We start from the raw sequence: 25026 nt of genomic DNA on the forward strand, positions 1-25026 counted from the left end.
AAGGAGAATCAAATAAATGAACTTCTAAAAAAGTCATTAAGCAAGCTTGTTCCTAAATGAAAGAGTCAATAAATGAACTCATAAACGGACTTATAAACGAGTTTGTTCATGAACATAAACAAACCGAACACAACTCTATTCGTGTTCGTTCGTTTATTAAATGAACATAAAATTTTTATTCATATTCATTTATTTAATTTAACAAACGAACATACACGAACGTTATGCAAACAATTCACCGACTTCTCTGTTCATTTAAACCCCTATTCATAAATAATAAAACACGAATATTAAAGTCTCCAATTCGGTTGAACACTATATTTTCTAACATGCATATTAAAACAAAATCCTAACTCTCGAAATATATATATTATGGAAAATATGGGTATTTCTACCCTACGTCATCTTACTTTAAGGTTAAGGAATGACAAGAAATAGACAAGACCAAAAATGTTATAAAGAAGATTTTCAATCGAAAAATGTTAAGAAAAAGTTAACAGTTTAAGTTACGCCTAACCTAAAATGTTTTTATAACATTTTCGGTAATGCCTTTTTTCAGGCTTAAATTAGGCTGCACAATAGCTCAACACTTGAAACCGTTGGCTAATAATCAGTACAACACTCGAAGCTGTTGGCTAATAATCAGTACAACACTCGAAGCTGTTGGCTAATAATCAGTTCAACAAACTGTTAGTATAAACCTCACCTTTCAATTCAAAAACCTTACTCATCCTTCTCATGAAACCAAAAATTCAGTCACCATTCTTTATATCGATTCCAGTAACCATTAACCACTTCCCGTATTTACTAGAACCAGGAAATGCTAACAGACCGAATTAAAGTTAGCAAATTAAAGCGACATAATAAGTCGATATATCTTTCAGCATGTCTCAACTAGTTCAAGAAAACATACATCATTTCCATATGCATTAGGAGATATAGGTTTAACACACAACACCGCATATTCTAGTAAAGGAAAACCATTATCAAATTCGCTAGAAATGCACACTACTTAAAGCAGTAAGTATTACTTGCTTCATTAATTACTTTAAATGTTCACGTGAATTACTTCATGTATTTCAGCAGGAATTTCCTGTGGAAGTCATTCCTTATGGTATCATTAATGAAGCGCTTTTGAGGCTTGTTTTCACCTCGGGCCTGATTCTTGAAGACCACATCATCGTCCCACCTAAATCACATAAACAAAGATCATAAAAGAACTTGACCCATATGCAATCTCAGGCTTTACTTAAATAACCAAGGGGGAAGTTCTGATATCTCATGCAAGGTACCTTCTTTTTACACCGAAAGATGTCGGGTTATTGAGTAGTGGATTTCCCCGAAGAAGCTCAGCCTCTTTGGCTTTTAGCTGTTCTTCTTGCTCTAGTTTTTCCTGCACATGCATAAGGCATTTTTTTTGGTATTGATGAAATATATTAAATGATACACTCTATAGCTGTAAAATCAAGAGGAAATCTAACAGCATTGAAGCCCCAGAGTAATTAGCAAAGAAACTATGGCATAGAGTTTACCTGGCGGAGTTTCTCCTCGGCCTTCTCTTTCCTTATTCGTTCAAGCTCAGCCATAAGAGCTTCTCCGTCGTCCTCATCATCCTCATCGTCATCATCACTTACACAAAAAATTAGATCTTTAAAAAGAGTGTAGAAAAAGAGCAATATCCAGAAGTTACCAACAAGAGGGAAAATTCTTCTATAGATCAAACACACAATGAAACTACAAGTTTTTGCATTTTAGTTTTTTATTGACTTCAGAAAGACAGAAATCATGAAACTATATGCAGTATGTTACGGCGGGCATTCTAAACCATTCAAAAAACTTAAAGAATTCAACCATCAGAAAGACTAATTGTCCTAGCATAAAAAACAGAGATAGAGGCAACGAATAGAACCTTTCATCGTCATTGTTGACTTCCACATCAGAATCATCAGCGTCAACACTGCGTGGAACAATTCGGTCTTCAATCCCCCTTTTCCCCCTACAAGTGACATTCACAGTTAGTGAAGTGCTTTGACAGCTCATTAATTCAATAAAAATAGGCCAGTTGGCAATTTACCTTCCAAAAGAAGATGGTTCCCCTTCCTATGATCTCTATCATCTACAAAAATATACTCACATATTAAGAATCAAAATTATAGGAAATTTATGACAACCATATATATATATAGAAGAGAATTCATGCAAATATACAAAGAACGGTCGCGAAAATGTTCTCCTCCTTACCATAATAGGACTTGTCCTTTGATGAGAAATGCCTCCGTTCACGCTCTTCAAGCTCATCACGGAGGCTTCTCTTCATCAACTCATCCTGGGTGTCCTGTCCATCCTTTCTGAATTCTCACACAAGCAAAAGAAACCGATAAATAATCTCATTCACGATACAACTAGAGCTACAATACATCTTGTTAATGTCTAGAAGTAGGATTTTGAATTATGCTGATCCAACTCTCCATTTTTCGTGAAATACCTGCATCTAACACTTGTGCCTAACACACAAGTGTGAGGATACTACCCCTAAAAATCCTCCAAATACATGAAACTTAGAAAATTTTGATTATACCCATGAGAGACATACTCATATTTGACATCTCACAACAAAGTTTGAGTAACATAGGTTTCGGATACGGAAAATCTCCAAAATCAACCCTTAAAACCACATTATGACAACACCATGCAGGTGAAATGACAACACGAGCAGCGTAAAAGTAAATATTTGATGAACAAACAAGAGTTAGTTTCAGCCAGGATTATTACCTTCTATCTATGTACATCACACATTGAACTAAGAACAAAAGAAAAATTAACAACATAATGAAAACATGTTTTAATACCCTAAATTTTATTCTTGGGCCATTGACACCCTAATGCATACGAAAACAAACATATACACTCTAGAGAAGTTACAAAAGAATCACCTAGGCTTTAGAGTAGTATGAGCTGCAAGGTCCCGCGACGAATACTTCTGAGAGGGGCCAAAAATACGAGTACCACCTTGTTCATTCCCACCTTTGGCAGGTTGCCATGTTGGTCTAGCAGCAGTTGTCATGTTTTCTTTAAAATATTATCAACAAATAAACTGAACCTGCCTGATTGAACGTATATTCTTATAAGGATCAATGCAAAATAATGGGGAAAAGAAATAACTTCTGGGTATCTAAGAAAGAGGTAAAATTTTCAAAATTAAAAATTAGGAATAATAAGAAAGAGCTAAACAACTTGAACAATTGGTTCCATTTATAAACAAACTTTATGGAATCAGAACAAGTGCAGAAACCCAAATATTCATCGGATGAAACGATGCATAGAAAAGAACCATAATCCGCATAACTCAACATATTCCTATAACAATCAATGCAAAATAATCGGGAAAAAACGCTGGGCATATAAAGTCTAAAATGCTCAAAATTATCAACTCTAACAAAGAATAAAGAGCCAAATAACTTGAATTACTGATTCAACTTAAAACACAAATTTGATCATATACGAAAAACGCAGAAACGCTAACTCTTTTCAATTCTATTTTCCTTCGCAAACAAATAGAAAGTAAAGGAAAATCAGTTCTACCTATCAGATTAAACCCTAAATCAGACAGTAAATTAAAACAAATGAAAATTAGAGTCTTACCTTTATCTGAACCACCAATAGATTCGACTGGACGAAGAAAATTCTAGGGAGGAAGAGAAAAAGGATTTCTTTTCCCCAAAAGTAAGCCAAACAAATATATAATAGGCAAAACTTCATCAGAGTTCCCTGTACTTTTGAATAAAAATTAATGTGACCCTCATATTATTTTTTAATTCAATGTGACCCTCCATCTCATAAAATAAATTCAATGTGACCCTTTGACCAATTTTTTTCATTGTTGACCATACGATACTGATATGGAAACTCACAGTGCTAAAATGGTTGTCCACGGTGCTGATATGATAGTCTAATATGACAAATTAATGTGATGGATGACATGACAGATTAACTAAGTTGATAACTCAAACATGACAGACGGACTGCTACGTCAGTATCGTGAACTGCTACATTAGCACTGTGGACTGGCACGCCAATACTGTAACAATCAATGACGAAAGACGTTAGTCAAAGGGTCACATTGGGTTTGTTTTATGAATTGGAAGGCCACATTGAGAGAAAAACTAATATGAGAGCCATACTAGTTTTTTTAAAAGTAAAGGGACTTCTAATTCATTTTTGCCTAAATAATAATATTAGGTTTTCGAATCGGAACAAGTTATTGTCGGTTTGACTCGGGTCTAAAATTCGAAGACCAGCCCAATTGAATTTTTTACTTTAATATTGGACTTTGCCTTGTTTGGGCCTTCGACATATATTTTAGCTCAAATATTTTTGTCCATTAACTTCATGGTAGATTATTTATCTGGTACTCTATCTATTCTTACGTTTCTATTTTGGCATCCTAATTATTTTTTAAATCATATTTAATATTATACTTTTGGTGATCCAAATATTTGTTTTAATCAAAAGGACCACTATTTTGATCCCTCTATTTGCTTATAATAATGTAAATGGAAGATGTTTAAACTTCACAGATTTTTAGACATTGTGTTCTTCGACCATTTTGAATAAATCAAAAATACAAAAAATTCGCATTTTATATAAATAATAGAGTAAAGTATATAAATAATCCCCAAATTTTTAGGATACTTGTATTTTGGTCACCCAACTTTTGAAACTTGGAATACAGTCATCAAAATTTTAATTAATTTTTATTTTGATCCCTACCGTTACCTCATATTAATTTTTGTTGATGTGGCACTTAACTTTTCTGACTTGGCAGCTTCTTCTTCCTCCTCCTCTTCTACTTTTTCTTCTTTTTCTTTCTTTCTTCTTCTTCAAAGGAGTCATCTTTAGCTTCAAAACCCAATTCTAAAACCGACCCAACATGTAGGAGTGATGGGAGATAGCAATTACCAAGCTACAAAGACGTCGAAGTTGGGTTTGAAGCATGGCGGGGGAGAGATTGTTGAGGTCTTGTTACTGAAGCTGGATACTGCAAAGCTACCGGGAAAGATCGGGAGATTTATAGCTCAAAGACTTGTGCATTCGTTGGGATAAAGAAGTCACTGGTATTTTATAGGGGAAGAGCTCCTAAAGGAGGGAAAATCAAATGGGTCATGCATGAATATCGCCTGGAAGGCAAATTCGCTTACCATTATCTCTGTACAAGCTCCAAGGCCTATATCCTTATCTTTGATCGTAAACTTCATGTCTTTTTGCACTTATTCCAAGGGGAAAACCTTTAATTTTACACAGTAACATTGCATTTTAAAAGCAATTGGTTGTTCCTTTGGACAATGAATTGAAAGTCATTAATCCGTGTTATAACTCTTGTTACTGTGGGTTTTTACATGTACTTTTCAGATTAACACTGTGATCTGACAGTAATATGATCTCTTTAGAAATAGCTTTTTGCATTTGGACTTTTGGCCAATGAACTGTATTTCTCTAAATCTGTACGTTAAAAGCAAATGTTATCTTTCCATTCATGTATGTACACTTGTTAAAGATTACTATTTTACATGCAAGATCTGATCACCACTATGAGGTTTAACAATTTCACTCTTTTGTTAAATCAAAATCTAACGAAAAGAGCTGCAAGCCTGCAAGCTGCTGCGTTCTCTCACTGACCGTGACAACTGCTCTTACGATAGCCATAACCAATCCAAGTACGTGTCCTGTTTCTCCACCAATGCTACCACCCTTCCTACCTGCCATGGTGGATTCAACCTTACGTTGCCACTATCAGTACCACCTTCAACCTCCTTCAACGATCTCGCCCCTGCCGTGCTTCAAACCCAATCTCGACGACTTTGCAGCTTGGCAATTGCTATCTCCCATCCATCCTGCATGTTGGGTCGGTTTTGGAATCGAGTTTTGAAGCTGAAGATGGTTGCTTTGAAGAAGAAGAAGAAAAAGCAGGAGAGGAGGAGGAAGAAGAAAAATCTAAGTTAGAAAAGTCAACGGGGTTAAGTGTCATGTCAGTAAAAATTAACGGGAGGTAACGACAGGGACCAAAATAAAAACGAACTAAAAATTCGATGAGTGTATTGCAAGTTTCAAAAGTTGGGTTACCAAAATGCAAGCACCCAAAAAATTCGGGGGACTATCTATATACTTTACCCTAAATAATAAACAGTTCGTGAGATTAATTGAGTGGTTGTTCTTTATTTTACAAGATTATTATTTTTGAAACATTATTTTATAAGATTACATATAAAGTTATAGAGTGTTTTGTCAATATATAATTAGATCTTTTAAGATATGGTTGATTCATATGATTAGTTTGTGAATTTTTTAGCCGAACCCTTTGAAACCTAAACAATTAAACGGTATTTAAAATTTAAAGACAGTCGTCTATGCTTTGTCTTTTAATCTTTTTTAAACGTATTTAAACGGAATTTAGCAGATAATATGTTTTGTCAATTACACGAATTAAATAACCTCGTTAATTAAATGAATTGTCATAAATTTAAATACGACATTTGTAAAAATATTTAAGTATTTATTATAAAATAATTCAGAATTATTCGAATAAATACTACTGTATAATTATAACAAACAAATTAAAAAAACAGACATTTAAACCCATTTCTACCCTTGACCTCAAAGGTCCAAATGCCCCAAACCCAACCCGGAACCTAATTTTAACGTGAAGAAACAAAACCTAGAAGTCTGAAACTATATTCACCTGCAATATCCATATTCTAATATCAGTGCTTTTGTTCCGAACTATCTTGCATCATTGTGTTGGAGCATTGCCTTGGAGTAAATCACTTACTGGTATGCTCTATTTTCGCTTTAGCATTTGATTTTTGCTTCGTGGGTTACTGGTTCAATCAATTTTAATTGCTTTTGCAGCTTCATTTTGAAGGCTTTAATCCTTGCATTAGCTGCTTTTACAGGAAACTCAGTTTAGTGTAAGATAAATATGAGCGTAAAAAGTCGGGCACGGGTTCTCATCTCTCTATTGCGGCCGGGCTTTGACAGGAAACTCAATTCACATTTTGAGTTGAAACGAACCTGTAAAATACTTGGTATGGATTCGATCCGAACTCTATCCGATCCTACTCAATAACTGATAAGCAAAAACCTTTTTATTGAACTTGCATATAATCAAAGATTACTTATTTAATTGCAAACAAATGTAGAATCTTTTCATGCATGATAATTTAGATTACTACAGAGCAGCTTAAACTGTGCTCCGCATTGCTGTTGGATTAACTTTTAAGGTCAAAAGTTGTACTAAATGAGTGAAAATGTTTTAACTAATCTTGTTAATTAAACAAACCAAATTAAAATAACTAAGAAATTAGTGTTTTTAATCATATTATCTCAATATATATTGATGCTTGCATGAAATGCATGTATCTAAGTCGCTTGAGTACTTATTTCTCTTTGTAATAACAATGACAATATCTATGAGAACCTCAGTTCAGTTCTACTATCATTTTTTTCTTTCTTTCTTCTAGCTCCACCATCGGAAAGAAGGAATAGAGTGGAAAGCCAAGACATGAGTGAGTTAAAATCCAAGTTTATGCAGGTCTATTCCGTACTAAAATCAGAGCTTCTTAATGAAACTTGTTTTTAATTTACCGATGATTCCCGACAGTGGGTAGAGCGTGTAATTCCTCATCTCTCTCTTTCTTTATGTTGTTTCTCTTTTAGCCATGTATTTTTTGTTCATCGTCGATGGTTTCATTTTTGGGTTCTTATTGACTCGTTCTTAAGTCTTAAGAGTGGATACATTATAGTTTATGGAGTTCTTTGTTTGGATTCTGTTAAAATTTCATTCTTTTGAATTTAGTGTTGCATGGTTGTAGCTTTTGATGAACATGTCTGTCACTTGTCAGCGTAAGGGGAAAAGTTGGTTTTAAGATGAAAGATACATGGTTTCTAGCTGAGCCTGCTAGATTTTATTTCATTTTTCATTATTGAACTTTGCATTCAGTATAAAATGACTGATCATGAATTGATGCATCATATTTTTTTGGCTATATGTGCACTCTGGTATTTAAATAGCATCTATCCTGTTATATGGAACTAATTATTCTCATTCATCTCCTTTCTTTAGTGGTTTCTTACTGAGAAAAGTGTAAATCATGATGGTTTCTCCTTTTGTTGCAGATGCTCGATTACAATGTATCTCAAGGTGTGGATTGATTGGGGCTCTCAATAACCAGAAATCCATAGTAAATAGGCTTTGTATTGGAATGTTTGCTTACTGACTCTACTGTTTGCAGGTAAGATGAACCGAGGGTTGTCGGTCATCGACGTCTTCAAGTCATTGAAAGAAGGAAAAGAGCTGAGTGATGATGAAGTTTTTCTTGCTTGTGCCCTTGGTTGGTCCATTGAATGGGTGTGGCTGAAGGACACATAAGCACTCTATTAGTCATCTTCGTTTTCGGTTTTCATCAATAATTGCAAGAGTTGTTTAATCTCTATTGTACTGCAATTGACTTAACATTGATTCGTGCAGCTTCAAGCGTATTTTCTCATTCAAGATGATATCATGGATCAATCTCATACTCGCAGAGGTCAACCGTGCTGGTTCAGGCTTTCGAAGGTATATGATATAACAAGAATATCCCTACCTTTGTAGTAATAAAAGCGAAACCCTTTAATTCCTTTTATACTATGTGCGAATAAATTGGTTTGCAAACCATTTGATCCTGTTGGACGAGTTAGGAACTCGACCTAGGTCAGTTAGCTTTCTTGATTCCGCGAAAACTCCGACTTCTGAAAGTTTCATTGTAGGTTGGAATGATCGCTATCAATGACGGGTTAATTCTACGCAATCAGATCTTCAGAATTCTCAAGAGGCACTTCATTGGAAAACCTTATTACACCGATTTGCTAGATTTATTCAATGAGGTCAGTTTTTCTTCTTTGTTGCATTGGATGCATACCGTGATGATCTTTTGCTTTCGACATTAACAAGTCACACTGGTGTTTGTGAACTAATCTTTTTAGGTGGAATTTCAAACCGTATCAGGCGAAATGATAGACTTAATAACCACACTTGAAGGGGAGAAAGATTTATCGAAGTACTCGTTATCAACGTAAGTGACTGTTTGTTAACTGCAACTTGAGTGCAAAATGATATTCTGTTTTGCATACAACGCATAAAATGGTTTTTTCCTGATGCAGTTACCGCAGGATTGTTGAGTACAAGTCGCTTATTACTCATTTTACCTTCCGGTGAGTAAAATTCTATTTTACAGCTCATATTTTCCAAGATTTACGATCCATTGTCAGTCTAATCAAGCAGTGTGTATTGTACATCGTGATCATTCGTTTTATAAGGATTGCTTCTTATTTCTCAATATGAACCAGGTTGCATGTGCATTACTTATGGCAGGAGAGAATCTTGTCGATCATACTGGCATGAAGAATGTCCTTGTTGAAATGACAATTTATCATCAAGTGCAGGTGATCTTTAATTGCGAGACAGCATTTCTCAGCTAATATTAAATATCTATGTTTTCTTCTGTTCACCTAGCAATTTTTTCCCTCTAAATTGCAGGATGATTTTCTAGATTGTTTTGGTGATCCTGAGGTAACTGGCAAGGTGAGTTTTGGAAAATAACCATTCTAGTATCGTTATCTGGTTATGCAAATGGTGATTAGTTAAAGGCCTTACTAGCTAATTGCTTTCTACTCTATCAGATAGGAACTGATATCGAAGACTCCAAGTGCTCTTGGCTGGTTGTAAAAGCTTTGGAACGTGCAAACGACGACCAAAAGAAACTGTTATATGTAAGTCTCAAATCACACATCCCGAACCTTTTGCGTTTTAGACACCGTTTCTGGCTTCGCCTCGGCTGGACATAATATACATGTGCATTCTTTGCCGATTTCGTTGTTATACTAATGTAATTTCTAAATCCTTAGCTTCCTTACTTCCCAAGTCACCTTCGGTTGCTTGTGCCCCTGGTTCATTCTAGACATAAGCAGCCTCATAGTCTGGATTGACGATGTCGCAACCAAATTAAATCTCTGTTGCTGCAACATAAACATTTTCTTTATTTCATTTCCAGGAGAACTACGGAAAAGCCAATCCAGCATGTGTCGCCAAAGTGAAAGAGCTGTATAAAACTCTGGATATTCAGGTTCGTCGTGGTTGCCATCGTCTCCTGCTTTGCATACATGAGCTGCGAACATTTCTTTGACAGATTTCCGGAGCCTACTTGTAGGATGCATTTGCGGAGTTCGAGAGCAAGAATTACGAGAAGATAACGAAGCAAGTCGAGGCTCATCGATGCAAAGCTGTGCAAGCTATTTGGCGAAGATATACACACAAGAGGCAGAAATGGAGATTTGAACTGAGCAAAGATGAACAAACATCGGATTAACCATAGAGTAATAAATGTTGGCAAAATCTATACGACTTGGGACAGTATTTTTATTAGGAAAAGCAAATTAAATATAGAGATATGTTGTTAAAACAGATTAACTATTGGGAATTAAGCACATATTGTCCAGAAATGGAGAACAAAACCGAACTTTTAGCTAAAATTATAACTACTTTATCCGTTTTGCTTTGTAGTATTTCTCCGACGGGAAATCGGTACATTGAATCCTCGTACTCAAATATTCTAATTCATTTCCAGGGGGTTCTTTATTAATCTGTTTACAGTTCTCAAGTTTTATTAATATTCAATCAATCTGTTTAGAAAGATAATTTTTGGTTATTTGTTGACAAGTTGCCATGGAAAAAGCTGAGAAATTAAAGATAACTCTGAAGACGAGCCAACTTTGTAAGGGCAAGCTTTCTCATAACTTGTCGTTTGGAGAAGTGAACTCGGAGGAAATCGAGAGACATCCGACATTGTATGCAACGCCGCGAGCACCGGCGGGCAAGCCATGGGGGTCGAAGTCGAGCTGCCTTTGCTCGCCGACAACTCATCCGGGCTCCTTCCGGTATCGTTACCATAGAGCTGGGATGCCGAGGACAGGGTCCGTCGGATCGAAACTTTCAATGCTTGGTAACTCCAAAGCCGGGCAAATCAGTGATTCTCTTCAAGCTCAGTAGGAGTTTCGATACGTGCATGCATTTGTATTCTTAATCTCGATTGATTCAACTAATTAAAAGTCTATTTGTATAGTATGAACCGGTTGTATTTTGTTTAATATGCATATATAAATCTATGGTTTTTTTATTAATACTAGAAAATAATATATATTTAAAAATAATTATTAATCATTTGACATGAAACGTTCACATCTCTTATATTCTTGGTGCTCAAACTTATAACCTCAAAAAACAATAATAATTCTTTTACCGCCAGAGTTTCTTGATTTGTGCTCACTATATATTTTTTGAAACAAAGAAAAATACACTTTATTATTTCTAATATTGAAAATTTAGCATTATATTTATGTTTTGTTAAAATAATGTTTTATTATATTATAAATTATAATATTTACAAAATAATATATTTTGATATAATTTAAATTTGAGTTAATTGGACCATAATACCTTAAACTATGACACTCATCTAAACTAGTCCATAAACTTTTGGGCATTCTAATGTCATTCTCAAACTATGACTCTCATTCTAAAGTGGTTCTTATACTTTTGAATATTTCAAATTTTTCCTCAAACTATGGCCCTCATTTTAAATTGATCCCCAAACATTTGAATATTCCAATAATATCTCATAAATCATTCGAAAGATTAGGGATGAAATTAGAACATTTAAAAAATTGAAGACTAATTTAGAATGAGAGTTAATTTGATGATGCAGTTAAAATATTTTAAAATTTGAAGATTATTTAGAGTGAGAATTATAATTTAAGGATGAAATTAAAATATTCAAAAGTTTAAGAAAAAACGTATTGAAGTTATGGTAATATGAGAAAGATAAATAAAAGTTTGAAAGAAAAATATTCCATGTCGCATACCTGACTTTGGTGGGTGAGTCTTCCAGTGGAGATTTTCTACATACACAATGACTCAAACCTAAGACCTTGCTTAAACAACATTAAGTTGCTTACCACTTAAACCAACATCCATTGGTTTTTTTAATACTTTTGTGTTGTCTTTCTTTTTCTTGTTTAGCCGATTACAGGACCAATCTTCATATTGGTTATTGACCGTCGGAGATTATTAGTTCTCTTATTTTTTATACTATGTACTCTTTTTTTCTTGAGTCTTTTTAATTTAAATAAAAAAAAATTGTCATTATGACGTTTTTTTTCCTCTTATGACTGGTTTTTTTTTTCATGCTATTGTAGTATGATTCTTATGGAGATACAATCTTTAAGAGTCCTCCAAATACATTTAAAAAATGAATCATGCATCTATGGAACAGAGCTGTGGCTGAGCCGGCGCAAACTGCGCGACGGCGCAGGATCCCACAAAATAGGGATCTCAAAATTTTGCTGTAATGAACCAGAGTACTAGACCTTTGGCCTTTGGGGAACACGAAAACATCACCCTTTTTAATATATTTGGTGTAATACAGTTGTATTAATATTGCTTATTAATATAATACAACATTGGATGCGGGCAACGATTACTTTGGGTTCCGTGTGATTGCAGACAATGCGCTCCTTTGTCTGTCAGTTACTACAATTTATTGGTAACCTAAACAGTGTGCTCCCATTTCCCCCTTTGTCCTATTAAATGTACACGAGGTTTAATAACGACTGGCATAGATAGCTTCATTTATAAAAGCATATAATAGTTATTTTTCATGCTAGAATGAATATAACTGAGTTGTTGTGTTGATGATAGCAAAGGAGAGTAATAATGAGTTTGAAACTTCATAAGCATTGGTTATAGAAAATAGAGCCCCATTATAAGAATTTGCACAAGGCCCATTATATCTAGCCACGGCCCTGCTATTGAATACATATTTTTATTGGACATTCCCACCCGACTCTCCGATGTTTTGGAACAGATTCACCTGAGTATGGTTTAGTACATTTTGGGCATTGCTATGATGTTGATATGTGAAGTAGAGTTTGGACAGGATGAGGGTGAAGTGAGTTTCCATCTCTGGATTCCCCCCAACTGAATAACGACAGGGTTCACGGATAAGCTATTTGTGATGCATTGTAAGGATGGATTTAAGCTGTGCCACTTGTGCAGGAATCTCATAGTCATCACTAGTTACTTTATCCGACTATCCTAATTTTCTGCGGCTTCTTCGTTTGACACTTGTAACCTTCTCCATGCATCTTATAGATTCTTTCATGTGCACGGTGCACCATATTCATCTATTTTGGAATGGTTCTCCATTGGATTTTCCTCATATCTTCTTCTCCACCTTAATCATGTCGGCTTTTGTTGGCACGTATGCTGGTAAACTCTCTTTCTCTCCTGTCTAAAATGCATGTTTCATATGTACATTACATATATGGTTTTTTAATGCATGAATTTATATTTACAGAGGAGCTGATCAAGAATGCCAAGTACATTGCCACCCCAGGCAAAGGTATCCTGGCGGCCCACGAGAGTACCGGAACTATCGGAAAGCGTCTCTCCAGCATCAGCGTCGAAAACATCGAGTCCAACCGCAAAGCCCTCCGCCAGCTCCTTTTCACCTCTCCCAACGCCTTGTCCTACCTCTCCGGCGTCATCCTTTTCGAGGAAACGCTTTACCAGAAAACATTTGATGGGAAACCCTTCGTTCAAGTCCTTGAAGAAAACAACGTCGTTCCGGGTATCAAGGTCGAGAAGGGGACCGTCGAGATAGCCGGCACCAATGGCGAGACCACCACTCAAGGGTTCGACTCATTGGGGGCGCGGTGCCAGCAATACTATAAAGCCGGTGCGCGTTTCTCCAAGTGGCGGGCGGTGCTCAAGATCGGTCCCAACGAGCCGTCCGAATTGTCGATACAGCAGAACGCGCAGGGATTGGCTCGTTACGCGATCATTTGCCAGGAAAATGGGCTGGTCCCCATTGTTGAGCCTGAGGTGCTAACTCATGGCCCTCACGATATTCAGAAATGTGCCACCGTCACCGAATCCATGCTCGTGGCGGTTTACAAGGCGCTGAATGAGCATCATGTTTTACTTGAGGGCACCCTTTTGAAACCTAATATGGTCACTCCAGGCTCCGACAGCCCAAAGGTAATGTACAGATCATGCTTCTTATATTTTCACGACGGCTGAAAAACACTTACATTGATTCGCACAGGTTGCAACGGAAGTGATTGCACAATACACGGTGACCGCACTTCGCCGAACCGTATCGGCAGCAGTGCCGGAGATAGTGTTCTTATCAGGAGGTCAAAGTGAGGAAGAAGCTACGGTTAACCTGGACGCGATGAACAAACTGGAGGTGTTGAAGCCATGGACGCTGTCATTCTCTTTCGGACGAGCCCTGCAACAGAGCACTCTCAAGACATGGGGAGGGAAGAAGGAGAACGTTGCGAAAGCGCAAGAAGCGTTTTTGTCCAGATGCAAAGCTAACTCCGAGGCCACACTCGGGAAGTACAGCGGTGGAAGTGCCGGTGGATTGGCTTCCGAGAGTTTGTTTGTTAAGGGTTACAAGTATTAAAGCGTTTATGTACTTTAGACTTTCTTTAATTTCTAAGCTAGTATGTGGCCTACTACTATAATATATACTGTTTTATAATATATATTCATTCGAAAAATTTACCCAAATTAAGAGAAAAAGAGTTGAAGCCAAACCTGCTTTAACGTGTCTCTTTATGCCAACACTCGTATGGATCACTCTGCATCTGCAAGGCCTTTGGGTCAAAATCATTGAAACATACAGGAAATACGATACTTTAACAAAAGAAAAGAAATTTTGGTACTTACACAAATGGAATAAATAGAATAATTTGGGGTTAGGTGAAAAATACAGAAATTCGTTCCTCTTTGCTTTAGTTTGTTGACCATAATGACTTAACACTCCCAGTTTCCATGCTTTCTCTCTCGCCATTGGCCATTTTGCTCTGCAATTCATTACTATTTCCCTTCTCTCTCTCTCTCTCTCTCTCTCTCTCTCTCTCTCTCTCTCATAGCATCTAAGCTGCATCTCGATGCCAAAACCAAGATCAATGTCAAAGGTATTCAATGGTTTGATTTGTTAAGTTTCTTGTTGTTGCATTTTATGAAGTTTCATTCAGGATTAAGAACATAAACATTCTAAGGTTTAATGCATTAAATTAAGAATTTTAGTTTTTCACAACGTACAAGTGATGATGATATAGCTACACAAGTTTCCCGAGGGAAAATCAGCTTTTTTTCCCTTGAGAAATGGCAGTAACATGAAATCACCAGTTCTCAAATAAAAGAAAATACACCAAACGTCGCATCGAAGGCCATAAACTCACAGTAGAAAAACCCCCTCACAATCTTCTTCTTCTCAGGCAGGATTCCCTTAGCTCTCTGTTTGCTGGAACGCCATGTAAAGAAGAAGGAGAAGAGGTTTAATGGGTCAAATAATATCTTTCATTCGAAAACGTTTGTTGGGTCTATTTTTCAAATCCATTGGAAGATGTTCGATTCGTCGAAGTGAGGAGATATAAGACGAATTAGAGGACTCAAATGAGTATACTTTGTATTCTTCCAGTGATGTGACAGTGACAGAGGCTCCAGCTTTAGATTCCATCAAAATGCCGGCTCTACTTGCATTGATATTGTTGAAGAGAACATGCATGATCCCTCAGCATGTGTTTTGAACGTGGATAATCTGGAAGAAAGACAATTAGTTCTTGCCCCCGATAGATGGATACGCCATTATTGCAGTTCTCAAAGGATGGTAGCCACTTCTCTCGACTCTAGAGGTGAGAAGTGGGAAATTGTTTGAATATAAGTAAGAAAGACTCAAGTTTGAAGCTAGAGATGTTTGCATTTTGCAGGATTCTTGTTCAGAAACTATAAGAAGGCAATAGCAAATATCCTTGAACTAAGGACCGGAGGGTGTATGGTTTTGCACGGTATAGACGCAACGGAAATGGCGAACCATTGTTACCTTGAGCCATTAAATTCGATCGAATCATTTACAACTTGTTGGTTTTTGTTCTGACGAATCAGTCGAATCCCAGAAACAGTAGCCGAAAAAATCTTCACTTTTGCAAAAACTCGTATATAAAAATCTCACCTTTATTCCCATTTTCCTTTTGCAGTCGGATCAGTTGTTGATGAGCTGTTTTTTCAAGAACGCTAAGGAGATGATAAACGAGAGTGACGAAATCCATATGACCCACAAATCGAATGGCTTCTTTCTAGACTGGAATTTGCGGGGGCTGGCGGCTGCCGTGGGGCTAAGGCTTATACAAGAGGTGCCGTTCAATTTGACCGATTTTCCAGGGTACCGCACCAAGTATGGGTTGGTGGTGACAAGAATTTCTACTGTCATCCTAGCAAAACTTACATATTTGGTTTATTTCCAACTATATCGCCATGAAAGTGTACTGTACTGTAAGATGATAGTAACTTGCAGTTACTTTGTTCATCGGAAGTAGTAATATTTACCATGAAAACATTCAATTGAAGTAATATTACCATGAAAACATTCAGTTGAAGCTAAATATCATGAAATGAAGTTGCTTACTGTAAAGCTCAATGGCGTCGAATCAATACCAGGTTAAAGCTTTAAGCAGTAACCGTTAAAACCCTCTTTCAAGTAGAACACTCATCAATTTGGGATCCAAATGAGCAAGTGTTTCATTTGCAAGCAGATGAGGAAAAATGCACTTTTCATTCACCAAAACTATCGTAAGGGACTACTGAGGCATTGGTTTTATATTTACTTGTTAAATGTTTGATTCTCTTCTCCGACCTTTTCATCTCCTTCAACTGTATCTACATTTGTGCAATGATTCTTCAGAACTGTAGATATGTCGGCTCAGAAGCACCGGCAAGCTTGAAGTTTTCGACTGCGGTGTCGAGATTTTTTTTCCAACCATCAATTCCTATTTTGCATTCAACTTGAGATCGTTCAAAGAACATGTTGCCCCAGAAAAGATGTATTTGTGATCTCATGACAGCTGCCTGTTCAGCTACTTCCTAGGCCGAATGCTCACCCTGAATCACGGTTCCCGGTATCTCATTTTCGGCCGCGTTTCCAGGTCTCTTCCTTCTCTTTGACAGCTCTTCCTTGCTTGAATTTGGATCTGTCAACTCGTCAAGTCTCTGCTGCTCCAACTTCTCCCACATTTTTGTTGCATTTTTGTTGCATGTTTCATCTTCTCCTCCGCACTGTCGAAAAGTTGAAATGTTTCTGCAGGATCCCAGGTCGAGAGGTCTATTTTGTTTGCAAGCGCGACAGACCAATTAAGTTAGGCCATTTCGAATTGCTGCTGCCCCAATGCCAGCATCCCCTCGTAAAAGTCAGGTTTGATTAAGATTGCTTCGGCATACTTCTCTTTGGCCAAATAATACTTTTCCTGAACTCAATCGTAGGCTGTTTGAAGTTTTTCCGACACTAACTCCTCCCCTGCAGACTCATCTAACGGAATCTGTTTCCTTGCGGCACACATATAAACATTTCCCCAATTAAAGAAAGCCAATGCAACCACCTCCTGGAACTTGGCAGCAGCTTTATCGAAGAGAATTTGAGCTTCCTCGCTCGTAACTGTCTCCTCAAGAGCTTCTGAGCAGTGCTCCATTCCAAGCTCATGCAAATCAATATGAGCATCAGGATCGAGACCAGCATGGTTGCGGAAAAGCTGAGCAAACTCAAACAGCAAATCATCCATCTCCACTTCCTTGCACTCTGGATCCTCGGAAGCCACCATTGTTTTTCCCTTTGAAGCTTCTTTCTCTGTCTTTTCAATATCAGTATCAACACCTTCCAAAACAGATTCACCAAGGGATGAGTGTGCCAAACTTTCATCCGACTTAGTTACCTGGCTCTCCAAAAGTTTATCATCCTCTTCTTCTAGTAACGGTGGCTCCTGCTCCGGACTCACATCAACAATGTGCAATCTCAACATCCCAAATCCACTGGCTTTATCCGCATCAGACTCTATTGGAACGAGGGCATCTACGGAAGACTCGGCCAATCTGAGTTCTGTCGTGCATGTAATAGTCACCAAATCTCCATCATTATCCTTCTATGATCAAAACTGACTTGGACGAAGGAAAGTGTTTGCTCACAATCTCTCTCAACACTTTGAAGGCACAATTAAGTGGCATTTGCGAAAGCCTTATGTCATGATCATAAACAAGTTTCAACGGCCTCCATTGAATTGCCACCTCTGGTACCTGCCCACACATAGAAGTAGCAAAGACTGTTCTCTCTGGCCATCATTATTCAGATTATCAGTTGCTTTTGAAGAACCTCTAGAAGGCTTCAGCACAACTTTTGGAAACTCAATCTTGTTCCTAGAACCAGTTTGAGCTGCTATGTTTTTTGGTGCTTATCCGACTTATTACTTGGTGATACAACCGATCCTCGAGAAGGTGATACTGATGTCTTCTTAGGCACTGGCCGAGCAAGTAAGCTAGGCCCAAGGCCAGCAACTAGGGCACCACGAACAGCAGAAGCCCCAAGCGCAGCTGGCGATGGTCGACTATGGAGGTCCTGCTTAACCTGCAGGCAAGGACCCAATGCACTGCTTAATCTCCGAGCAATCTCCAAACCATCCTTGTTATTGGGTTCAGCCCCCAAAATAATTTGAACATCCTCCATTGCCATTTCATACTTTCCAACTGCCTCAAAAGCTCGAGCCCTTCGAAGAAGTGCTCGAACAAAGAGAGGCTGAACCTGAATTGCCATATTACACTCAGCATAATCAACGGTTTCATTTGCATCAAACAAACAGCTCTATTGCTGTGAAAGACGGCTCGGTCAGGGTGGGTTTTAGTGACAAGCTTAAGAGCATTATCATAGAGTTGAAGAGCAGCAACGTAGTCCTTATTTTGATACTTGACATTGCCTTCTTCTCTGAGCTCATTGGCTCTTTTCAAGAACAGAAGAGTCCAAATCAACACCACCATTAACATTATTACTGGAATTATTTTCAACTGAAACCAGGTTTGACTTTGAACCACCCTTCTTCTTCCTACCCCCTGATTTCCCCATAAAATGACAAAAAATTCAAATCTTTTGTTCCTCCGTTGCTCAAAAGACATAGGCTGAAGAATTCTATTCTAATTCTCATACAAAACAAAGTATAAAATCTTTGCAAACGATACTTGTAGTCTATTAGAAACTTGGGTCAGTGAGAGAAATGATACTTTCTGAAAACATAGTAAAGTTGAGAGCTTGCTAGCTTTCTAGCATTGATGATTGAACATGAGAATTGGGATTCAAGTGAGAATAAAAGGAGAGGAAATAAATAGAAAATGGGGTTTGGATTTGAAACCCTAGTGGTTTTAAGATAGCCGTAGCTGAGGGAGAGATCCATGGTTTAGACAAATTAAGCCCAAGTTGGCCTGCAACCTTCCTTTGCATGAGACCAAAAGTGGCCATGCAGTTTGCTTAAAGCCCAAACTTCCAAGGACAATTTGGTAACACAGTCTAAAGGGTCTTAGGTTTTAAGGTTCTTGTTCTTCCTTTCCGATTCCCAGTAGTTGTTCTCTCTGCGACTGCTACGAGCCAGGCTCGCTTGAGGCACACATTGTTCTATAAAGAAACTTCTTCAAAGTTCAAACTGTGCCCAACTGCCCTTGTTATCTCTTTCGAGCCTTTGGAAATTCAGTTCAGCGGCCACCCATCTGTTCTACCTTTTACTTCTTTTTTTCCCAGTATTATGGCTCTGAATTCATATATATAATATAATGTTCCAAAAGTTGTTCTTTTCTCTCTTTTTTGCTGGGTTCCATGCAAAGTTTGTTCTTTGGGTACCGAAATTTGCGTTTTGGTTTGATCCATTTTTAAGAAAATTTGATCCCATTCTTACTGTTTTTATTTCTAATATAATCTCTTCATGTTGGTATTTTGTCAATTTTTTAACTTCAATCATAACTTTCAACTTGTTGTAATTTGCTTTGATTCATTCTTCAAATAGATTGTATTGAAATATTAGAAAGATGTCTACTGAAGCACCCACCACCATGGAGACTGAAACAGTGGCATCGGAACCTAAACTCAAATCCAACTCACTTCTCCCAAAACCGAAGTTTGAGCCTCTGAAGGCTCATGAAATGTCCGATGGCCGAGTCCAGTTTCGGAAGGTATCGTTCCTCCTAATAGGTATTCACCTCTGAAGAAATACTGAATGGATATCTATACACCGATATATGAACAGATGAAGATCGACATCCGAATGAACCTTAAAGCTCAGAAGGTTGAACTGAACTAGATTAGATACACCCGATATCAGTAACCTACAGAAGTGTGCAGACTTTGTCCAAGCTTTCATGTTGGGTTTTGATGTCGTCATTGCCTTTTGAGGTTGGATGAGCTATATGTTGAGTCCTTTGAGATCAAGGATGTTAAGACGCTTAGACGAGAACACTTGTCTCGTGCCATTGGTAGACTGTCCGGGAAAGGCGGTAAGACGAAGTTTGCTATTGAAAATGCTACAAAGACTCGAATCGTCGTTGCTGACAGCAAGATTCATATACTGGGATCTGTTGGAAACATCAAGATTGCTAGGGATTCTCTTTGCAGCCTCATTTTAGGTTCCCCTGCTGGGAAAGTTTACTAAAAACTTAGACAAGTTACTTCCAGATTGGCAGAGAGGTTTTGATTGCTTTCGTTTATAATCTGTTGACTTTTGCTCTTAAATTTTGGATATTTTAACTGTTATGCACACTGAATTCTTGGGGGGAAATTGAAAAACAAGATCTATAGGATAAAGCATTTGTTAGAAGTTAAATTTGGGATGAAAATTTACTGTAATGGTGGTGGTATTGAATTCTAGGTGGTGGTAAATTTGCATTTTAGACTACAAATCTTTGAATTTCTGTCAAATTGATCTGAATATGACTATGTGAATCAAAGTCCAATTTTACTGCTGCAGCAGTAAAATTTCTGGTACATAAATCTGCAGTTAAAACGAAAAACAAGGATAGAATTTCAATTGATGAAACCAGAGTGCTAAAAGTTTTCTTTGAGTTGCAACAATTTTTTGCCAATTGTGTATAAACAGTTCAAATCAAATGGATAATCAAGTAGGGAAATTTCATGAGTAAAGTTTGTCATTGAGTACTAAAAAGAACAATGAAAATGGAGGTGTATGTCAGCTCCAAAGAGAATTCCGGCAGCCTGTTCTTCGTTGCCATGCATAATTTAAGAGGTTGTATCACCATTTCTCTCAAATGACTTTCATAACACCAAATAATAAGCTCGTATTTAGATGAATTTCTAGAGTGAGTAAAATGAAGCATGCATGATAACATGAGTGAGATTCCGATTTACTAACCGGAAGACTGTCCTCCAGATTGCGCATTAGCATTCTTCTCTGTTGTTCCAGCTGTCACTTGAAGAATCAGACAATAGATCAGTACCAAAGATTCCGGGATTAATAGCCGAAGAAATGAAGGCTTTCTTGGAAAGCAAGGAAGGAGTTAAAGGGCTGGTGGATTCCGGGATTACCAAGATTCCCAGTTTCTTCATCCGTCCTGCAGATTCCATGGATGCCACCTTAGCCGCGCAGCACCTTCAGATTCCGGAAATAGACCTATAGGATGTCAATTTTTAAGATGAATAAACTTATGTAAAAAATTCTACAAAAGGTCGCCAATATTGGCAATTAGATATCCATGGCGATAAGGCACATTGACCCACTGATCCTGATGAAGAACTTGGAGTCGATCGATATTATTTTCCAAAAGTATAGTTAAAAACGATGCATCGGTATGGGTGGATGTGCCTAAGGTCAGCTCAGGCTGAGGACATGGAGGATGATAATGGCATTGAATAAGAGCACGTTCCATGCATTTAATGCTTGCCAAGTAGTGTCTCCTTAGCCCCAAAACCTCCGATATCAGTTCAGATAATGTATCCTTCAGTTGCACTATGTGTTTCATGTACTCACTCGTTGCCTTCCTGCAAAAAAGCCATCAATAGTAAAATTTCTTCACTGATAAAATATTAGATACGGTCAGTGGCGGATCCAGAAATTTAAGAATAGGGTCCAAAATTTTAATTTTCTTTTCTTAAAAATAATGGGTATGCTTTGATGCTATGAAGAGAGGTTGGAAAGAATGATGTAGGCCTATAATCGGTCTATATGGTTGCTTCCTTAAGGGTCCATTCAAAGGCATACTTTTACCTGTTGTTGGGAGATATGGCAATTATCAGATGTACCCTATCGCATGGGCTGCTGTCGAGGGTGAAAGCGCAGATTCTTAGTCTTGGTTTATAAGTATAGTGGCATCAGACTTGGGATTGGATGATGGATTTGGCTACAACATCATCAATGACCAACACAAGGTAATTAAATTTACTTGATGCTAGTTGTTAGTTTACTGTTAACAATCTGAGTTGCTGTTGTTATATCACTTGCTGCTATATCTCAAATTGCCACTATAGTATTAATTGCTAATTACAATTGGTCTACAAAAAAACTTGTTTGTTTATTTCTAATGCAACATTCTAGATCAATTGAAAATGATATTTATCTGAAAACTAAAATTAGTTACAAGCAGTGTTTTGATATTGTTCTATGATAATTGAATAAAATCTAAAATTAAGTAAAATTTTGTTTGACAGGGTATTGAGATTGTTGTAAATGATGTTCTACCACGAGTAGAACATCGAAATTGTGCTCGACACATGTTTGCGAATTGGACTGGAAGGAAGAGAGCAAAAGCATATAAGTTTACCTTTTCGAAAATTGTGAAGTCCACGACTGAGAGAGAATGAGAGGAGAACAAAGACGCACTGTCAAAGATTGATAGCATACTTGCTACTGAATTGTTTAGAGAAAAAGAGAAAATGTGGACCAAGGCATTTCAAATGATGAATGCTAAGTCAGATATAGTGGACAATAATTTATGTGAGGCTTTTAATTCGAGCATTGTTGATGCAAGGTATAAGAACATCATTACAATGCTTGAAGAGATTCGAGTCAAGATAATGACAAGAATAGTTATAAAGTAGAGATTCTTGACTATATGGAAGTACAATTATGGGCCACTAATCAAGAAAAAAATTGACATCATGAAGAAAGACAACATTCAGTGGAGAATGATTTGGAATGGAGATAATGAATGTGAGGTAAAGAAAGAGAATAAGTAGTACATTGTAGACTTGAATGAAATAACATGTACATGTAGAAGGTGGCAACTATGTGGGATTCCGTGTCTGCATGCTTGTTGTGTAATATGGCATACTGGTGGGGACTCAGATGAGTTTTTATATTCCTATTATCACAAAGACACATACAGTAAAGCATATAAATATGCTTTGCAACTTATTAATGGGCCTCAAGATTGAAAGAAATCTAGAATTGGCCCTGTTCTTCCACCTGTTAATAGAAATATGCCTTAAAGGCCTAAAAAATCGAAAGAAGCAAAAAATGAACCAAAAAAAGTCAAGTCTGGACATATTAGTAGGATTGGTCTTATTATGACTTGTAAAAATTATGGTGGACAAGGTCATAATAAAAGATCATGTACTCAGCCTAAAACTGTAAACTAGGTATTTAGAGTTAATGTGTTGAGTTTGGTGTAAAATTTAAAGTTATGTTAGATTTTTAAAGTAGACTTTTTTTTGTTGTAGGAGAGCAATATGGATGAGAATTCTTCAACAACATCAACAAGTATGATCGTATCAAACCCAACACACATATCAAGGAAATGAAAGGAGAAACAAAAGGCCCATGTTACTTCTAATAGATCAATGAGGAAAAAAGATACGAAAGGATAGGCCTTTACACAAATTTGACGACTGGAGAACAAACATTCTATGTAAGAACATATTAAATAAGTAATAGTCTTTTCTTCGACAAATTAAATAATGTTTTAATTTTCTGATCTGTTATCAGTCTGGTACAAGTGCATCAAAGAAGAGGAGAAGAGCTGAGGACCCTATGGGCACTCATGAATCAATAGCACCAAATAAGAATAAATGAATTGTCTGATCGAGTGGGTCTTTTGTTGTGCTGTTTTTTTGTTAGGGTATATGTTTGGGTTGTGTTTTTTTTTGTGTATGGAAAATATCTTCCTAACTTGATATGAGATACCTTTTAGCACAAATATTTGTATTTGAATTGTTAAAGAGGCAAGAGCCCGCCCCTTAAGATTATCACATTACTTTTCTAGCTTGTTCGATTAGGCCAATCCAATTTTGTTGGTTTCTTCAGTTTAAGCAGTGGTTAAATAATCGAATACCTGTGATGTTCTGACATGCATGTCAACTAAAGCAAAGGCTGAGGTTAAACTTAAGTATTAAATAATGAAAACTTTAAACCTGTAAGTAGAAAAATTCATTTTGGGTATTCTTCTACGAGCATGTGGTGATGCATATTAGTGTTTATTGTGCCCTAAGAACATTTTGGAAATAAGAAAATGTGAAGGTAAGTTATATATATATATATATATACATATATATATGAAGAAAATAAAGTTTTTTAATTAACTCCTCAAGAGAATAGAAAACACTAAACTTAGTCATTTGTTCTTAATGAGTAAAAGTCAAACATTTAATAATAGACATATATAAACACTTAATCTTTAACAAAACACCTAAAGTGCTATTGCAAGTACAATTACCACAAAGATACATATAACACACTCCATTGAGCAAATACACATTATCTTATATTTTTTTTTCTTTCTTCATTGTTTTAGATTTTTCCTTCAAGCTCTTAATCTTTCGTTTTAATACATTTTCATTGTATTTACTTTGCATACTTCCAATTTCTTTCACTTTGCTTTGAACACTTTCTCTTTCACTCTCTTCCAACAACACACTATTCATTTGAGCAGTAGAAGTAAAAAGAACAACTTGTAATATGTCTTCTAAGTCTTGTATTCTCTTTCGTTAAATTTCACTCACTATCACGTAATTTTCGTAGTAAGTAATTTGTTCGCTATGGAATGCTACCATCATACCATTCAAAATACCTACAACCGTGCTACAATAAGGGGAAAACATATTTGTTTTCAATCGGTAT

General features: G+C 36.8%; 3 protein-coding genes and 4 pseudogenes across 4 annotated transcripts; 4 read left to right on the forward strand and 3 right to left on the reverse strand.

The window, feature by feature from the left end:
* Positions 1 to 850: 850 nt before the first annotated feature.
* Positions 851 to 3132, reverse strand: LOC120123284 (protein CWC15 homolog). The gene is made up of 7 exons (XM_039142201.1): positions 2934 to 3132; positions 2242 to 2348; positions 2068 to 2116; positions 1910 to 1996; positions 1533 to 1629; positions 1293 to 1393; positions 851 to 1189 (listed from the first exon to the last, which is right to left on the reverse strand). The coding sequence occupies exons 1-7, from the start codon at positions 3062 to 3064 to the stop codon at positions 1066 to 1068; spliced, it is 696 nt and encodes a 231-aa protein (XP_038998132.1). The 5' UTR covers positions 3065 to 3132; the 3' UTR covers positions 851 to 1065.
* Positions 3133 to 6674: 3542 nt separating this feature from the next.
* LOC120123287 lies at positions 6675 to 10538 on the forward strand (annotated as a pseudogene).
* A 2774-nt stretch (positions 10539 to 13312) lies between these two features.
* On the forward strand, positions 13313 to 24461 carry LOC120123288 (fructose-bisphosphate aldolase, cytoplasmic isozyme 1-like). Of its 2 annotated transcripts, XM_039142203.1 has the most exons (4): positions 13313 to 13357; positions 13446 to 14128; positions 14196 to 14567; positions 24432 to 24461. In XM_039142203.1, exons 1-3 carry the CDS (start codon positions 13330 to 13332, stop codon positions 14556 to 14558), a joined length of 1074 nt encoding a protein of 357 aa, XP_038998134.1. In that variant the 5' UTR covers positions 13313 to 13329; the 3' UTR covers positions 14559 to 14567; positions 24432 to 24461. The 2 variants fall into 2 exon arrangements, with proteins under 2 accessions (XP_038998134.1, XP_038998133.1); XM_039142202.1 differs by lacking the exon at positions 24432 to 24461 and having other exon boundaries at positions 14196 to 14616.
* Positions 15609 to 16438, forward strand: LOC120123290 (annotated as a pseudogene).
* On the reverse strand, positions 16694 to 19109 carry LOC120123286 (annotated as a pseudogene).
* Positions 19872 to 20785, forward strand: LOC120123289 (annotated as a pseudogene).
* On the reverse strand, positions 21354 to 21934 carry LOC120123393 (1-aminocyclopropane-1-carboxylate oxidase homolog 11-like). Its single transcript, XM_039142295.1, has 2 exons — positions 21636 to 21934; positions 21354 to 21564 (listed from the first exon to the last, which is right to left on the reverse strand). Exons 1-2 carry the CDS (start codon positions 21932 to 21934, stop codon positions 21354 to 21356), a joined length of 510 nt encoding a protein of 169 aa, XP_038998226.1.
* Positions 24462 to 25026: the final 565 nt, after the last annotated feature.

The sequence above is a fragment of the Hibiscus syriacus genome, unplaced genomic scaffold, assembly GCF_006381635.1.
Source record: "Hibiscus syriacus cultivar Baekdansim isolate YM2019G1 unplaced genomic scaffold, ASM638163v2 tig00110392_pilon, whole genome shotgun sequence".
NCBI lineage: Eukaryota > Viridiplantae > Streptophyta > Magnoliopsida > Malvales > Malvaceae > Hibiscus > Hibiscus syriacus.

Coding starts and splice junctions, on each gene's coding strand:
- LOC120123393 (XM_039142295.1), bottom strand. CDS start 21,934: ATGAAACACATAGTGCAACTGAAGGATACATTATCTGAACTGATATCG. Junction 21,565..21,635: donor GCCAATATTGGCGACCTTTT/GTAGAATTTTTT, acceptor CGGAATCTGAAG/GTGCTGCGCGGCTAAGGTGG.
- LOC120123288 (XM_039142203.1), top strand. CDS start 13,330: ATGTCGGCTTTTGTTGGCACGTATGCTG. Junction 13,358..13,445: donor TTTTGTTGGCACGTATGCTG/GTAAACTCTCTT, acceptor TTATATTTACAG/AGGAGCTGATCAAGAATGCC. Junction 14,129..14,195: donor CAGGCTCCGACAGCCCAAAG/GTAATGTACAGA, acceptor TGATTCGCACAG/GTTGCAACGGAAGTGATTGC.
- LOC120123284 (XM_039142201.1), bottom strand. CDS start 3,064: ATGACAACTGCTGCTAGACCAACATGGCAACCTGCCAAAGGTGGGAAT. Junction 2,349..2,933: donor CATACTACTCTAAAGCCTAG/GTGATTCTTTTG, acceptor GTGAGAATTCAG/AAAGGATGGACAGGACACCC. Junction 2,117..2,241: donor AAAGGACAAGTCCTATTATG/GTAAGGAGGAGA, acceptor ATATTTTTGTAG/ATGATAGAGATCATAGGAAG.